Raw genomic sequence first — 18,291 nt, forward strand, 5'->3', positions numbered from 1 at the left:
ATTAACTTTATAAGAAAATTATATTATTAAACCAAATATAAATTACTTTGTTATTATACTTAAATTAAATTATAATAAAAATTTGAATTAAAAAGTTACACAAAAAATGAGTAATTTTAAATAGTTAATTTGATACGAATATCGATATATTTTTTATGCATAAAGTACTGTATATTGATACATATTACTTAAGTAATTATGCATAAGTACAACTTATTAAAGCGCGATGTTTGAATTCGTATAAATAACTACGGATAAACATAATCAAATAGATGATGAACATCTCATTTTAAAATATAAAAAATCTAAAATATGATTAGAATAATTATCGAGTTCCAACAAAATAAATAAGTATTATCTTTATAAAAAAATATATTATTACACCAAATATAAATTACTTTGTTATTTGACATAAATTAAATTGTAACAAAAATTGAATAAAAAAATTACAAAAAAATGAGGAATTTCAAATAGTTAATTTGATACTAATATTGATATATTTTTGTCAAAATTTTATGATATCTTCAAACATTTATTTTATTCAAAAATAAAAACATTATCGCTTTCTCAAAATCACATAAAGCCATATTATAATATCGATTGAGATAAAGAATAAAATGAAATATTAAAATTTCGATGTATCTCGCTGTATTGCGCAAATACGCTTCTAGTATGACACAAATACACATGTACATCTCAATCTTAATAAACTGGACTTGAATATTTCACTGTTGTCTCGTGAACTCAGGATGTACCCCACCCATGGACATTTAGGATGATCATTATTTTTATTAGAATTTTTGCATGTCATGTAAAATAAACTCCAGTTGTCAATTGTTTTGGATTGTATATATTTCAGGCTGTTTAGAGTTTGTCTGCTTGTTGAAGTCAGTTGCTCGCTTGGTTGTAAGATGTATATGATTTGGATACATTTTCTTGATGACAAGTAAATATATGACTTAGGAAAGTAGGTTATGACATTACACCAACAATCAAAGTGTTTGACAAATTCTAATTATTTAATACTTTATTTACAGAGTTACAAAAAAAAAAAAAAAAAGATGATGTGTAGCGAGAAAAAGCGTCACATTCTGGCACGAGAATAAAGCCTTGAAATTACGTTAAATAAGCATGTAAACATGTGTTTTAATTTTCTCTTAATGATTAATCTCATTACTTTAATATCAAAAACAAATCCCCAAAATAAACTACTCTGCCATTAAAAAAATTAGATAGCTAAAACAAATAATCATATTTCTTACATACATCAAAAGAACAATGATAATCCACAAGTGTAAATACACGTTTTGTAATGATTACTTTAATTATGACGAGCTATTGAAATAATATTTTAATTTTATTTAACAACAACGCTTTTTTTTAAAGCAACAATTTTATTAGAAAGAGAAAACGAAACTATAAGAACTCGGAGGATAGAAATTCTATCTATAAGACGCAGAAAACCAAAAAAGAAAAGGAACCCAACACGAAGAAGGAAGAAATCCAACGGCAACGAACGAGTACCCTACCCTCCTCGGGATTGCAACACCAATTCATCCTATGAAGTATTTTGTATAATTGAAAAACCAATGATATAATAATAATGAAATATCAAGAATCAAATCAGAATTTAGAGATGATCGATCAGAAAACATCGATGACTTAATCGTTATTTGTTTTGCCGTGGACTTTAGGAGTATTATATAGCCATTGACCAATGCCACAAGCTTTGTCATGGTCTTTGTTGAATAAAAGAGCCGTTTTTATGATATTTTTTATATCACAGTTCATATTATAAATTAAATAATATATAAAAATGTAAAATGTTATAGAATTTAAATTGATTTAAATATTATTAACACATATTTGTTTGAATATAAAATTTGATTAAATTTTGTTTTTTTTTTTCAAAATAAAAAAGAATTTTGGTGATAACTCATTAACTCGGTTAATGAAAATTCCAAGATGACCAACCGAACAATGATACGACATCGTTCCTTTTTCCGTATCGAACCACCTATTACCGGCTACCAGATTTCCCATCTGTCTATCTCCTAACTTCTGCGTGAATCAATCCCTGACGGCAACTCCGTTGTCGGAGAAAAGAAACCGCAACCAAAAAGTCGATGAATTCCTCCAAAATGCGCCGGAAAGTCGTCGTCGCTACGGCGGAGAACGGAGACACCGGAGACAAGCTCGACCAACTCCTCCTCTCCTCCGCCATCTGCAACGGGGAAGACTTATCCCCTTTCATCCGCAAAGCCTTTGCATCGGGTAAGCCCGAAACCCTACTTCACCACCTTCGTCACTTCGGTAGATCCAAAGAGTCTGAGATCGAAGAAGTCTGTAAGGTTCATTATCAGGACTTCATCATGGCCGTCGATGACCTCCGTTCTCTACTTTCCGGCGTCGAATCGCTTAAATCATCCATTTCTAATTCAAACTATCAGTTACAGTCTGTAGCAGGTCCTTTGTTGACATCTCTAGATTCCTTCATTGAAGCTCGAAACAAGTGCCAAAACATAACCCTGGCGATCGAGTCTCTTCGGATTTGTGTCCGATTAATGGAGCTTTGCTCGCGGGTGAATTTTCATCTATCGAAGAATAACTTTTACATGGCGTTGAAGTGCATTGACTCGATTGAAAGAGACTTTATACACAAAACGTCGTCGTCTACTCTCCGGAGAATGCTCGAGAAGAAAATCCCTGCGATCCGAGCTCATATCGAACGTAGAATCAGTAAAGAGTTTGGAGACTGGCTTGTCGAGATCCGTACGGTGAGTCGGAACTTGGGGCAAGTCGCGATCGGACAAGCTTCGGCCGGTAGACAGAGGGAAGAAGAACTACGGATCAGGCAACGGCAAGCCGAGGAACAGAGTCGGCTCAGCTTGAGGGACGCTGTTTATGCTCTTGAAGAAGAAGATGACGACGGTTACTTTACAGGAAATGAAGGTAACGATTTTTACGGTAATGGCGGCAATGCTAATTCTACTCTAGGTTTTGATCTGACTCCATTGTATAGATCTTACCATATACATCAGACTCTTGGGCTTGAGGATGGGTTCAAAAAATATTATTTCGAGAATAGGAAGCTTCAATTAACCTCGGATTTTCAGGTATCTTCAATGACACCTTTTTTAGAATCTCATCAGACATTTTTCGCTCAGATCGCCGGATTTTTCATAGTTGAAGACCGTGTATTAAGGACTGGGGGTGGATTGATAACGAAAATGGAAGTAGAAAACCTATGGGATACTGCTGTTAGCAAAATGTGTTCTGTGTTAGAAGACCAATTCTCTAGGATGCGAACAGCTAATCATTTGCTGTTGATTAAGGATTATGTGAGTTTGCTTGGGGTTACTCTGCGGAGATACGGATACTCAGTAGATGCATTGCTTGATGTGTTGAACAAGCACAGGGATAAGTACCATGAGTTATTGTTGTCAGATTGTCAGAAACAAATTGCTGAAGCTCTTGCTGCAGATAAGTTTGAGCAGATGTGGATGAATAAGGAGTATGAGTATTCCATGAACGTGTTATCTTTCCAGATACAAACTTCAGACATTGTACCGGCATTTCCCTATATAGCCCCATTTTCATCAACTGTGCCTGATTGTTGTCGGATTGTTAGGTCTTTCATTGAGGATTCTGTTAGTTTCATGTCTCATGGTGGGCAGCTTGATTTCTTTGATGTTGTGAAGAAGTACTTGGACCGGCTTTTGACTGAAGTCCTGGATGATGGTCTTCTAAAGCTTATTAGCACTTCAATCAGTGGGGTCAATCAAGCAATGGTTGTTGCAGCTAATATGGCTGTCCTCGAAAGAGCCTGTGATTTTTTCTTTCGCCATGCTGCAAAGCTTTCTGGAGTCCCTCTGAGGGTGGTAGAAAGGGGCAGGCGGCAGTTTCCGTTGACCAAAGCACGTGATGCAGCTGAAGAAATGCTAAGTAGCTTGCTTAAAAAGAAGGTTGATGGTTTTATGACGTTGATTGAGAACGTGAATTGGATGATTGACGAGCCACCTCAGACTGAAAATGAATATGTGAATGAGGTGATAATCTTTCTGGAAACGCTTCTTTCTACTGCACAGCAGATATTGCCTGGTCAGGTCCTCAAACGAGTGTTACAAGATGTTCTCTCTCATATCTCGGAAACAATCGTTAACTTTTTAGTTGGGGAATCTGTGAAAAGGTTCAGTCTGAATGCTGTGATGGGAATCGATGTAGATATCAAATTGTTGGAATCATTTGCTGAAAACCAAGCTCCTCTTGTATCTGAAGAAGAGGCTATTCAGTTAAAGAAAGCACTTGTTGAGGCAAGGCAATTAGTTAACTTGCTGCTTAGCAATAACCCAGAGAACTTTTTAAATCCAGTAATCAGAGAGAGAAGTTACAATGCGTTGGATTACAAAAAAGTAGCAATCATTTCCGAGAAACTAAAGGATCCTTCTGAGCGACTATTTGGAACTTTTGGATCAAGAGGGTACAAGCAAAATCCAAAGAAGAAGTCGTTAGACTCGTTAATTAAGAGGCTTAAGGATGTCAACTGAAACCATCAAGATTTTACATGCTTCTAGATTCCCAGGTATCTTTTTCTTTGTCTCATTTCAAATATATATTGATCATATTACTATTTTATATCTGTGGTTTGTTGGTATTTTAGCTCTTCTTCCTAGTGTTTTGAATCTTTTGGTAGCTAACATATTATTTTGATACACGAGTCTCATTCTGTATTCAATGCTATCATATGCTTAGAAAGGATTAAATGGTTGTATAAGGGGATAACTTTAATAGTTTTGATGGGCACCACCAGTGTTGGGCCATCATGGTAGTGGGATTATATAATATTTCTGTATTTCCTTACTTTGCATTTAAGACTCGAATTAGCTACTTTTTAAGGCCAAGTTTGAGTTGGATAAAGATTACAACATACTAAATAATAGATGTAACGTAATTTGGTAACATTTTTGAAAAACTTGGCTTATGGTTGTACTCCTTCGCCTGTTACTTCTTGTTTTGGATCTACAGATTGATGGAAGTAATGAAATAGGTACTTGAAGTCACCTGCCTTTCAAGTCTAGGAAAATTAAAAGCTAGCAGTAGGCCTATTCTTTGTCCAAGTCCCTTGGTTGGTATTATATATAACTGTTTTTGGGGATAAAACCATAGAATATAGATAAAGAAGATAATATACAAGATGCAGGGGCATGCCCCCAAGAAGGAACACAAAAGACTACTTCATTACGGACGGTGACATGTCAAAAAAACTCCCAACAGGAGGAACTACTAATGGAACATGTAAAACTGACTGGAAGAAAGCACCCACTATACATGGAGGAAATGATTACAACCGCTAAGCACCACAATTGGAGCCAATGCCTCAGGCAGAGTATCGCAATCATGATCCCAAACATTTATAACTACTTTTTTTCATGTAACTAGCATCCTAAATGCTGCTTGACCCTGCTGAGCCTCTTGTTTTGCTCTCCCCATATATGTCACACAACTTTTGATGGAAGTCTTTGTGCATATTTCTCAATAATATTGCTTTAAATGCTGGCAAACACTGCTATCTGGAACTAGCAACCATTTACACTTGGTGAGAACCTGAATAAGGGTGTCCAGAAACAAATATTTGATGAATGTCACCGAAGGTGGATCGTCTAAACCTTAGTTTCCTCAAATGAAGATGAACTATCTTCCAAAGGAAGGATCGTGTGAGAATAAGAGTTAAAGTGAGAAGCTTAAGAAAGGATTTGGACCCTTTATCACTTTTAATCACACCCCCACCCCATGAATTGCGCTTCTCATGGGAATCGACCCGGTGCATCATCTTCAATTAGGATTGATCCAAAGTTGGAGATCCTCTCTCACCATAACTTCCGTTCTCACTATCTTCCAATCACTTATCCCTGAACAGATGCGAACCAATAATTTTTTTGTAGTGGTGGCACAAAATAATTATAGTTATTTGAAATTAAATAGAAACAAATTATTTAAATAAAAATTAACTACAGTTACAACATAAAGCACAAGAAACCAATGAAAACCAGGTTGGGTTGGCTATCTCATTGATGGGCTATGGATTGATTGGAGAAGCACATATTCTAGTTAAGAAAACATTACAAAATTTACTCACCAAGACTTGAACCCGAGTCCTTCTCTTCCTCTGAAAACGTTCTTACAAATGCTCTGCACCTTTCTTGTGTTTTATTTAACCAAAAATGGTGGCACATATCTAACCAATAAGGTGGCTCCTATTAAAGTGGTAATTTTTTCCAACTATGTTGGGACAATGAAGTGGTGGCACGTGCATAGGTCCACCCATGTACTGCGGGTTTTTAGCATATGCAAGCTATTTCATGTTTTTCACTCTTGAAGAGATGATGACTTGCTTGCAAAACCACCATTGACGAGTTTCTTGGGTTACTGAATAGGCCTGCATGCAGCTGTTGGATGTTTATGAACTTACTCAGGTGTACAACTTATAAGAAGGTAATGAAATGTCTAAAAGTGATGTTGGTATGGCATGATTCAGAACTTGTGGTCTGTTAATTTTGCGGTGAAGGTGAGATTGTAAATAAAGTGAAAGACCCATCTGTCCGTTGTTAGATGGAGGAACTTTTATTACTATTATTATTATTATTATTATTATTATTATTATTATTATTGATGATGATGAAGTAACAGAAGTTATGAAATTTTTGTTAAAACTAAATTTGCTGCTTTGCAAGTAAGCCCTGGGTCATAGTGATGGTGCTGAGATTAAGTACAAAACAATTATTTCCTAAACAAACAAGATAAGACCGTATGATAAATATGTACTAAAGAAAAAAGACATTTGTGATTAATATCTCAAATGGTCTGTTTGGACTGGGTTAGTAAGAATTTCATCACAAGATGGGACTCTATAATAGTAAAGATATTTAGAATGAATATGATTTAGATAGGATTGCAGGCAAGCATTTGGGATCTTTAACAGCCAATATGGGTTTGCATGAGAGACTATAATAGTAAGGATATTCAGAATGAATATGATTAAGAATAAATTGCAGGCAAGCATTTGGGGTCTTTAATAGCCAATATGGTTTACATGAGACTCTATAGTCTATACTAGTAAGGATATTCAGAACGCATATGATTTAAGATTAAATTGCAGGCAAGCATTTTAATAGCCAATATGGGTTACATGAGATTAGACTCTAAAATAGTGAAGATATTCAGAATGAACACAATTAAAAATAAATTGCAGGCAAGCATTTCCCATTTGGGGTCTTGTGAGATTTCATTTGTATGAGTTAGTTGAATCATGGTGCATGTCTTTTTGATTAAATTCCAAAGTGTATTTTCTAAGAGCATCTCTGATGAAATGTTTTTTATACGCAAAAGATGTAGCGTTTTACAAGAACCTCATATTCTTTGAGTTTTTTCTTTTATCTTGAATTTGGTGCGAAGTGCTAGTTTTTTAAATTAAATATTTGATATTTATTATATAAATACTAGAAGAATACTCGTGCAATTCAAAAAGATAAATCTCGATTTTAATGTTTAGGTTTTATTCTTTGTCTCTACCGATATAATACGATTTTATGTGGTTTTGAGAAAACGATAATGTTTTTATTTTTAAATGAAATATTAATTTGAAGATAGCATAAAACTTTGAAAAAAATAAATCGATATTAGTATCAAATTAGCTATTTAATAGTTCTTATTTTGTTGGTGTAACTTATTTAATTCAGTTTTTATTATAATTTAAATTAGATTTAATAACAAAGTAATTTATTTTTTGTTTAAGAATATAATTTTTTACAAATATAATAATTAAAAATTCTATTAGAACTCAATGATTATCTTAATTATATTTTAGTTTTTCTATATTTAAAATGAATGTTTATCCTATATTTGATCATGTTTATCTACAGTTAGTTACACGAATTTAAGAATGGAGCTTTAATAAGTTGTATTTACGTAAAATTACTTGTAATCTTGAATTTTAAGTAATATAAATCAATAAACAGTCATAAAAAATTGTTTTTAAGAATTTTTGTCAAATGCTTTATAACATAGTATAGATAATATAAATTGATGTTGAAAAATAAGTCGGACCTGCGAAAGAGGTTCATTGTAAGAAAATCAACTTGGATTTTTATATACAAACTTAATTTGTTGAGTTGGAAATGGTGTGATAAATCTTTTTAAAAGAAAATAGGTTGTTAGAAACAAGACAAGTTTGTAAGAATGCATGGTTTGCAAATTGCAGGTTCTGTAGAATCAATGGGACAAAGGAATATGCCTTCCTCCACCACCACCAAACCGTTTGAAAATTAATTAAACCAAATGCCATGGCTCCACCTAACACCATGTGTCTCCTTCCTAAGTCCTGACTAAACTCATCTAATTTTAATAAAACTAAAATTTGCTAAATTCCTATTTAAAAGAACCGTCTTATTATTTCGAGAAACCTAAAACAAAAACCAAAATGTAATTAAATTAAGGTGATATTTGTTTTTTAAGAGTTGTTGAAGTATTAAGTTTTATTTCACTTTTAGTTAAAAAGATGTGATGTTGAAGTCTGAAATTGAATCAATAAGATTGTTTGTTTTTATAAACTGATAAATGTTTGAATTTGTTTAAATTGTCTATTTTCCCTTTTAGAAAATTATAGTGTTGAATCTGTAGATAAATTTATGCAATTTCACATATTTATTCATCATCGTTACGAAGTTTATATCTAAATTATACAATTAGCATTCATTTAAAACAAATATGTCATTAACAATACTAAACACATTTAAATCCTATTAATGTACATCAATTGAGATAGATAAAGATCGATTTGGTAAGGATCGATTGAAAGAAATGATCAATTAAGGTTAATCGATTAAGAACGTCGTTGTCAAGAGTTTGAAAAATAATAAGAAGCAAATAAGAAGTTGGTTTATCTCTTACCAACCAATATAAGAAGAGGATAATATTTTTTAACAAAACAAATATAAGACGTTGATAAGAAATTTTTTAAAAAAAACAAAGAAGACATAAATCTTTTAAAAAAACATGGTAGATAGTTGAAAATATGAGTCTTTGAACGTATAAGCTTAAACAATAACCAAAATGCCTGGTGGAATGCTTTTTAAAACTATTGTATCATGCTTGGAGAATCTTAATGAAGACACTAAATTCAAAACTAATTGTAATTTATTTATTATTTTATGCTTCTAATCCATACATTCTAAATGACTCTAAAATAGTATAATCAATAATGAAATACCAAATTTACAAATTATTATTTTTAATTCTGGGTGCCTAGTCTAGTTTGTGTGTATCTAAACTAATCTCATGGATTCTAGAGGACAATAAAACAAATGGCTAGTGGCCTTATAAAACTGGAACCTTTAAATAGTTAATTTTATGATATTGAGGTGTATCTCGTTGCATTACACGAGTACCTTTTTATTTATATTATAAAACATTTTGTTTAAACTCTTAAAAATTACTTTTTATACATCACATACCACTAATTAATAAAAAATGGTTTCTATAAAATACTTTATAATATGGTATTGATATCTATACTATATTATAAAGCATTTGACAAAACTCTTAAAAACTACTTTTTATGCGTAAAGTACCGTTTATTAATGCATATTACTTAAAACTCAATATTACAAGTAGATTGTGCGTAAGTACAACTTATTAAAGCTTCATATCTGAATTCGTGTAACTAACTGCAGATAAACATATCAAATACAAGATAAACATCTCATTTTAAATATAAAAAATCTAAAATATAATTAAGATAATTATTGAGTTTTAACAAAATACTTAATTATTATCTTTAGAAAATATTATATTATTAAACCAAAAATAAATTATTTCGTTATTAAACTTAAATTAAATTATAATAAAAAATAAATTAAAGAAATTATATAGAAAATGAGAATTTTTAAATACTTGATTTAATATTAATATTGATAAAAAAAATTCAAAATTTTATGATATCTTCAAAATTTTATTTTATTCACCATTATTGATTTCTTAAAAACACATAAATTTATCATATTATAACATCGACAAAAACAAATAATAAAATAAAATATTAAAATCGAAATGTGTTTCGCTGTATTGCAGGAGTGCTCTTTTAGTAAGAAACAATCAACAAATAAATATGTAAAATAAAAATAAAGGGGATAAATACATTAAAATCATCAACCCATATATTTGATCATTATCTTTATTTAAAATTGAATCAACCAAACAAACATTGATCCTATCTTTGCAAGTAACATGCTTCAGATAATCCAAATATTATAAAAACAATAAAAATAAAAATGAATCCAAAAAGGGGGATAAATGCAACTCTACAAGTCATATTAGTTGACGACACCAAGATGAGATCAGATCTTCTCCGGCGAACTACCACCGCCTCTTCTCCGCCAACTCGCTTTCTTCTTCTCTCATCATTTTTCCTCCTCCACCTGATCTCTTCCTCTGCTACCGACACACCGACGGCATATGATGAACTATTGGAGTACGATTTTCCGGTCGGTCTTCTTCCGCAAGGCGTCACCGGCTACGAGCTCAACAAAAGCACCGGAGAGTTCAAGGCTTACATGAAGGAGTCGTGTTCATTTAAGATTCAAGGCTACAATCTCAAATATAAGTCAACGATTAGCGGTATCATAGAGAAAGGGAAGCTGAAGAATCTGAAAGGCATAAACGTCAAGATACTGGTGGTGTGGTTGAACATCGTGGAGGTGAGTCGTCACGGCGATCAAATTGATTTCTCGGTAGGAATCATGTCAGCCGGATTCGGAGTAAGTAATTTTAATGAATCGCCACAGTGTGGATGTGGATTTGATTGTAATGGTATGGTTTCGAACCAGTTTTTGATGTCTTCCTAATTCCCATTGATCTGAATCTGAACTATGATGATTTTTATATTATGAATTTGATAATCGTTAAATTGATTTGATTTGATTACGTCATTGTGGAGTTTTCCCCAATTAGTTATGTCAAAATGAAGAAAACAGAAATTTCTTCTTCATATCCGGAAATTTAATTTCAGATGATGAAATTTTATGATTCTTCTGTTGATGTGTTTCTCACCGAAACAAAAGCTTGAATTATTTTGGTAGGTTATCATCATTGATGCGGCTGTTTGGATCGTTTTGTCGAATTGTTTGGTGCAGAATGATTAAATAATCAGAATGATTAAGAGACTTTTACGATATAGTGTAAAATAGAATATAATTATTTGGTAATTGCTTATAATGATATTAGGGCCTTCAATTGTTAAAAGAGACACCATGATATAAAATTATTTAGAGAGTTTTAGAATCGTTAAGAGACGGACTCTTTTACCAAACAAGATTCACTTTTTAATAATTCAGATATTGTCTCTTAAATATTTGCACCCGAATGTATTATCTTGCAAACTAGCAAGACACTTTTTCTTTGACGTTTCACACATATTGTTCAAAAAACTATATGTATCGCTCCAACCAAATCAAACTGAATCGTTTTAACGGTTTGAGCGGTCTGACGGTCCGGTTTAAAACATAGCTAAACCGTTGGGTCTAATGTGGTTTACGGTTTCAACATTTTTTTGAATGATTTGAACCAAACCGACCGTCAAAAATATACATATATAAGTTATATTTAATTTTCATGTTGTATGTTTCGCTAATTAAGAAAAGTTTGTCCAAGATAGACATTAGGTTTTTAGTTTTTATTTCACAAGTTAAATTTGGCAAATCAAAAAATAAATCTAAATTTTTTAATCATCCTTCCACTTGCTAAATGTTTGTAAACAATTGTTGGAATTGTTCAACTTTTTTTTTTCAATTTGATCAAATAGTTTTTAATTTTAGAATTATACAAACTACATTTCTATTACATACCTAAAAATATTTAAGTTTTTGTTATTAAAAACAAAACACACCAAAACTTTCAAATCCTTTTCATTCTAAAATTTTCCGCAAAAATCAAAATCCCTTAAAAATATTCTATAAGATCAACGCGACGGGTTCTTTATCCCTGCAAAGATAGAGAGCAAAAGTTTTAAGAGATCCTAAATCTTTTACTTTATTTATCTTGGAAAAATTTGTTAAAGATGCACCCAAAACCCAAGCCTCCCTTCATTTAAAGGGTATTTGAGATTGTTTATAAAAACAACTTATTAACTTATTTGGGTGTGATATTGGTAATAAATACTTTTGAATGTTTGGATATAAAACTTATACCGGTGCCAAACCAGTAATAAGAATTTTTTAAAGAAGTTAAATTATTCTAATTTATAACAAGTTGATAAATTTTTTTATAGAAAAAGTAGAAGTTGTCTCCCGAACACCCCTTAACAAGGGACAAACATAAACGTCTTACAACCAAAATAAAATTACCTATTTTGGTTGTAGTGCATTGCTTTAAGCCTCATGCGATTTCGATCATAGCGGACCATTACGTGTAAGAACTCCGAGTCATTCGTGGTCGTCTGATAGATTAGCCAAAAACTCACTCTTAACAAACAGAAAATGTAAATTAAAGTATAAAAGTGAGAGTTAAAATGTGATATTTATTACTAAACACAACACCACACCGATACCATACATGATTATGTAAAAGATTAATAGGTGAACAAATCATCCACCTCACTCTTCTTCTCCCCTTCAATTTCTAAACCATTGCAATCAAACCCACATCCGCACTCCGGCGATTCCTCGAAACCCTCGATATCGAATCCCGCCGATAATATTCCGACGGAAAAATCCAGCTCATCTTCGTCGCGTGAAACCTCCACAATATCCACCCAAATAAACAATAGTTTTACACTTACCCCCTTCAACTTTCTCAGCTTGTCTTTACTGATCACTCCACTGATCGTCGATTTGTATTTCAGATCGTAGCCGTCCACTGAGAAACTGCATGTCTCACCTAACATAACCTCGAACTCTCCGGTGGAGTTGTTGAGAGTGTAGTCTGTTACGCCGGTTGGAAGGAGACCTGCCGGAAAATCGTATTGTTTCAGGACTTCGTATACTGTGGGCTTCTCGGCGACGGTGATGGCGGCGGAGATCAAGAGGAGAATGAAGAAACAGAGAATCGTCGCCGGCGAAGACATTTGAGAGGTCGGAGATATGGTGATGTTATATGTGGGTAGCCGGTGGTTTTGTAGACTTCCAGGGGGTTTGGTAGCTTTGAAAATACAAAAAATGTGCTTCATCTGCAACACAAAAAACAGAAATTTGTGTAGGTTTTGATGCGAAATTAATATAAATATTCATTTATTAGCTATTTATTTTTTCAATTTTCAAAAATATTTCTAGGTTTATAAGTCGCATCTCTTTTATTTGCGGAGGCTCAAAATATAAAAAAAAGTTTTTGAAGTAGGTTCGTAATTGCCGGAACTAAGGGGGGTGTTTGGGATTGCTTATTTTAAGTGTTTTTTTGGACTTATTTCAGTTTGACATCGATAATAAACTAAATGTTAGTGTTTAGATGAGGAAAAATAAAACTGCTTATACCGGTGTCAAACACGATTAAAAAAAACAGTTTTTGATAAGTTAATCTTTCCTGACTTATGAAAAACTGTTTATTACCGGTTTACCATTTTAACCCTGTTTGTTAATTATTAATTTTATTGATATAAATTATTAATCTTATTAATATAAATTTTTGTCAAAGATATTATTATAAATGATGAAAAATAAATTTTTACATGTTAAAAAAATCAAATAAGTTAATAAACAATTCCAAGCACTCTCATAAGTCAATAATATGGAAAATTGTCATTTTTGGTCATTTTACATATATAAGCAAAATTTACCAAATACTAAAAAACAACTTATCAGCTTATTACTTTTTGGTACCGCTATAAGCTAATTCAAACATTTTTTACAAACCTTCGGTTTGATACCATATAAGTTAATAAACACTTTTACAAAAAAAACATAAGTTGTTTTAAATAAGCAATCCCAAACACCCCCTAAATCTGTAAATGAATAAATTGCATGAAAATTTAACATACTTTAGTTTGATTCATATTCTTCAAAACCCTTTTTTAGTATATGAGAGGTGACACTTCAAACATTTAGATACCTGATTTACCTGAAAACGCTGACTAAGATCAGGTTTTTATTTACACGACATCATTTTTTTATTTTATTAATGTCAAGTAAACAAAAAATTATAATATTTGTAATATTTTGTAATTTAGCCGAAAAATTCATGTCATTATTATTTTTAATTCTTAGAGTTTTTGATATTAAAAAAAAGAAGATTTTGCGTAATTACTTTTCATTTGAAACTTGAAATAGATGAGATTTAAATCTGAAATGATAACCGTGTTTAAATCCATTGATTGCTTCAAACATAACATAACATAAAATTGAAATTGAAATGAATTTCAATTTCAAAAACACTTGGAGCATCCCAATTCCCAAACCTAAGTTTAGTGATTCTGCTCTATTTGGGTTTCTAAATAACCCATTTCAACCTTTATTTATTATACCCATTAACAAATTGGACTACGACATCGGGATGAATTAAAGATGGCCCAAAACCAGTATAAGACGGGCCAGAGAAAAGTTGGATGGGCCCACCCCAATTGATGGTATACGTCTAAATCTAAACTCTAAACTCTAAACTTTAAACTTGAATGACATTGTTTTCATGAGGCCAGTCATTAAATCTTTACGGTAAAACACTCACAATAATTATAGTGTGAAAGTTTGATGTATTGTTGTACCTTCACATTTCACAATGATTTAATGTAAAGTTTTAGTGTAATTTTACAATACCGGCCTAGCATACTAGAAAGTAAGTTGAATTGGGTTTTTGTTTGTGTTAACTGTAAGATCATATCTCAACTATAAATTAATGGTTAAATTAATAGTTATTAACTAAAGACATTTTAGAAATTTTATAAATATCATCTCTCCTCTCTCCGACAAATCTTATTCGACGAACCTTATCTGAACACAAGATATATACATTGTGATACCCAAATATACATACAAGATCCACAATATGATACTCTTTATAAAATAATGAAAATAACTAAAATGCACACTATGATACATTTCATAAAACAAAAAAAAATACATTATGTTACACATGAAACATTGTGAACATTTTCAATATAATACACTTTGATTTACATCTTTAAAATACGATGTATATTAAGGGGGTGTTTGGGATTGCTTTTTTAAAATAACTTAATGTTTTTTTTGAAAAAATACTTATTAACTTACGTGATATCAAACTAGAGTTTTGTAAAAAATATTTGGATTAGCTTATAGTGATACCAAAAAGCAATAAGGTGACAAATTGTTTTTTAGTGTTTAACAAATTTTGTTTATATGTGTAAAATGAACAAAAAGTACAGTTTTCCGTATTATTGATTTATAAGAGTGTTTGAGATTGCTTATTAAATATTGCGACCCATGAATCGATGCTATGATAATTAGAAAGCAATAACGTTTACTACTGATGCAAGTTTTATTGGTACACATGAATTGTAATAGCTATATTAAGATAGAGAGATGAAGAATCGTATAGCAACTCGTCAATAATATCACGATCTGATCTGCTTTGATCTTCCATGATAAACAACATCAGTATGTTGTGTATATGAAACCGATTTTGATTTCTGGATCAGCGAAGCTTTTAGTTTCCACGAGTTTTCTTCTTCAAAAGCAACTCACGGAGTTCAGCTGCATCAACTTGGTTCACATGGCCTTCTGGCTTGTAGTAACCAGTTACCGGATCAGGAACCCACGGAGTCGATCTCGTCGATTCTTCACCTACTTTCTTCATCATTCCAATCCCACTGCTCCTCACGTTTTCCGATACGCCACCCTGCGATGCCGCTGCGTATCCACGCCTGTACAAACCAATTCAAACACAAAACATCAGAAGAAAAATAAAATGATAGAAAAAAACCGAAAATCCATAGAAAGAAACTAAATACAAATTCAAATATTATCAAAATTTTCGAAGGTGTAATCACCGGGCAACAACAGAACATTGATCAACTATGAAAGACGAGACGAGCTTTGCGTTGGAGATAGAGCGAGCCATTGATGAACTTGATCGCTGCAACTTTTCAGAAGAATCTTCTGCAGCTGCAAGCAATATAATTCGTTGAGGCCTCTCTTCTCCAAATCTAGTTGAAAACGGAAGGAGAACGACATATAAAGGAGGGAAATAGGGTTTTTTTTAATTGGGCTGGATCGAGTGTGTTGCGGTTCATGATACGACTCCTGGCCCACCATCACAAACAATCCATCATTAAGACGTTTTCTCGTTACCAATATTGTATGTATGACTATGAATTAATGTGTTTATATCGATTGAGAAATTTCTATTTTAAAATAAAATTTTCAATAAATAAATGGAACATGTTTTTTAATTAAAAAAAATAAGACTATAAAAAAAAAACTTAGCTTTCTGTAAAGATCTTTATTTATAAACTTATTGAATAAGACATTTTTTATATCATTATCGAATTGTCTTTTTATAGCCGACCAAATTGTGGGTCATATAAAAAATTAAGCTCTTGACTTTATCCCAAGGTCAAATAAATAAGTCAACGCTTAGTAATTGAGATCTATGGATGATTGTGATCAACGTTGGATGGACAATGTTGCTGTTTTGATTGCCTATAGGAGCGTCGTATTAGATTATGGTTGGAGATCGACCGGCACGAACGGGAAAAAACACATTGAGACGACACCACGTGGTATTATGACGAGTTTTTTATTTTGGAAGGAATAATAAAAATAAAATAAAAGTAATGTCTTAATGCAATGATTGAAAACAAGAGACGACAAGAATAAAAAACATCACCAACACCAAAAAAGAACGCTGGTGTCGAGAATCGGCAAGAAACGTTTGGTGGGGGCGGGATTGCTTCACACGGGGGAGAATTCATGTGGGTCGTTGGCTTCGTGCGTAAAGTGTTAGGTTCACATATTAATCTTGTTAAGGATCAATTACCGGTAATTCCAGTTGGTTTATATGAAAACCTGTCTTAAAGGACATCAGCACTTAAGGTTAGCAGAAAACTCTGTATGTGGACAGAGTTACCCCAATATCTTTGCTAACTGAGCCACGTGTTAGAGGCTGTTAAAGATTTATACTTATGCCACCATGGCAGCCGATTCAAAACTTTTGTCGAACGGATGCATTTTTTTAAGTTGATACAAAAAAAACTGCAAAGTTGTCTCATGTGTCTTTAGCTGAATTCTATTGTTTTAAGGGATTATTTAAGTTTTTTAGTTGATTTCAAGATATTTTATTTTTTTTGTTGACTTCGATGGACTTTTTTTCCCCAGATTTTTTGGTTGATTATTCTTGTAAACATGTCGGAGTTAAAAGATGCACTTTTCGTACTACAAAAAAATGTGCTTGCGAAATTAAGTCGAATGGAGACACGAGATGTTGTTTGGAGCTTTATAGGTTCGTTCTTATACCCACACACTCGTTACACAACCCACATTTCATACCCCATGGTTACTTGCATCATTCAAATTTCACAGCTTCTACTCACGACATATCATTCCTATAGACAAAGTATGAATATAATTAACTTTTTCTTATAACTCATTTAAAAATTTATATAATATGATCCTAAATTTCGAATGAGTAGTCATTAATCGGTTAAAAGCTCTAGATAAAGTGCGAGAAAGTAGTCATTGGTTAAATAAAAAAACTAATCACCTACTGATCAAAGACCATTAAGATATTATTTACTTTATCTGGTAAAATATTAGTCTATAAAAACGACATTGTACACAACAATTTACCCAATAAGCGTTAATAGAGTAAAAGTCGTCAACTTCACTTACCGGATAAGACTCTCGGTCCTTGTCATTGCTTACATTGAGTAAGATTCTCGTTATTTTTTATATTCATCTGATAAGGTAATTGATTAGATAAACACCTATTTAGTAAGCGTTTGGTAAACTATATTTAGGGGTCGTTTTTCAAACACTTATCCGGTAAGTGTTTACGGGTAAAATTTAACACTATTATGTACTTACCGGGTAAGATTTTAGTCCACCAAAACGACATAGTATACAATAATTTACCCGGTAAGCGTTTACCTTGGTAAGAGTCGTCGCCCTCGCTTATCGGGTAAGACTCTTGATCCATGTCTCGTTCTTACTGGGTAAGATTCTTGATCCTTACTACATTCATCCGATGAGATAATGTTACTTGGTAAACGTTTAAGTAAACATTTAGTAATCGACCCCTTACTTAAAATACAATATTGGCCCAATAGAAATGGCCCAA

General features: G+C 32.3%; 4 protein-coding genes across 4 annotated transcripts; 2 read left to right on the forward strand and 2 right to left on the reverse strand.

Moving 5' to 3' along the window:
* Positions 1 to 2,066: 2,066 nt before the first annotated feature.
* LOC112507839 (exocyst complex component SEC15B) lies at positions 2,067 to 6,564 on the forward strand. The gene is made up of 2 exons (XM_025112567.1): positions 2,067 to 4,582; positions 6,435 to 6,564. Exon 1 carries the CDS (start codon positions 2,127 to 2,129, stop codon positions 4,545 to 4,547), a length of 2,421 nt encoding a protein of 806 aa, XP_024968335.1. The 5' UTR covers positions 2,067 to 2,126; the 3' UTR covers positions 4,548 to 4,582; positions 6,435 to 6,564.
* Positions 6,565 to 10,320: 3,756 nt separating this feature from the next.
* LOC112506851 lies at positions 10,321 to 10,974 on the forward strand. The gene has a single exon (XM_025111152.1). It carries the CDS (start codon positions 10,326 to 10,328, stop codon positions 10,896 to 10,898), a length of 573 nt encoding a protein of 190 aa, XP_024966920.1. The 5' UTR covers positions 10,321 to 10,325; the 3' UTR covers positions 10,899 to 10,974.
* Positions 10,975 to 12,565: 1,591 nt separating this feature from the next.
* LOC112507881 lies at positions 12,566 to 13,248 on the reverse strand. The gene has a single exon (XM_025112622.1). The coding sequence runs from the start codon at positions 13,214 to 13,216 to the stop codon at positions 12,620 to 12,622; it is 597 nt and encodes a 198-aa protein (XP_024968390.1). The 5' UTR covers positions 13,217 to 13,248; the 3' UTR covers positions 12,566 to 12,619.
* Positions 13,249 to 15,423: 2,175 nt separating this feature from the next.
* On the reverse strand, positions 15,424 to 16,148 carry LOC112507342 (protein SENESCENCE-ASSOCIATED GENE 21, mitochondrial-like). Its single transcript, XM_025111890.1, has 2 exons — positions 16,004 to 16,148; positions 15,424 to 15,877 (listed from the first exon to the last, which is right to left on the reverse strand). The coding sequence occupies exons 1-2, from the start codon at positions 16,072 to 16,074 to the stop codon at positions 15,661 to 15,663; spliced, it is 288 nt and encodes a 95-aa protein (XP_024967658.1). The 5' UTR covers positions 16,075 to 16,148; the 3' UTR covers positions 15,424 to 15,660.
* Positions 16,149 to 18,291: the final 2,143 nt, after the last annotated feature.

This window comes from Cynara cardunculus (genome assembly GCF_001531365.2).
Source record: "Cynara cardunculus var. scolymus isolate 2C chromosome LG 2, CcrdV1, whole genome shotgun sequence".
Classification (NCBI taxonomy): domain Eukaryota; kingdom Viridiplantae; phylum Streptophyta; class Magnoliopsida; order Asterales; family Asteraceae; genus Cynara; species Cynara cardunculus.

What these genes read in the sequence shown, in the direction of transcription:
- LOC112507342 (XM_025111890.1), bottom strand. Translation starts at nt 16,074, where the DNA reads ATGGCTCGCTCTATCTCCAACGCAAAGCTCGTCTCGTCTTTCATAGTT. An exon ending in CAATGTTCTGTTGTTGCCCG is followed by an intron (nt 15,878 to 16,003) that starts GTGATTACACCT and finishes TGGTTTGTACAG; the next exon opens with GCGTGGATACGCAGCGGCAT.
- LOC112507881 (XM_025112622.1), bottom strand. Translation starts at nt 13,216, where the DNA reads ATGAAGCACATTTTTTGTATTTTCAAAGCTACCAAACCCCCTGGAAGT.
- LOC112506851 (XM_025111152.1), top strand. Translation starts at nt 10,326, where the DNA reads ATGAATCCAAAAAGGGGGATAAATGCAACTCTACAAGTCATATTAGTT.
- LOC112507839 (XM_025112567.1), top strand. Translation starts at nt 2,127, where the DNA reads ATGAATTCCTCCAAAATGCGCCGGAAAGTCGTCGTCGCTACGGCGGAG.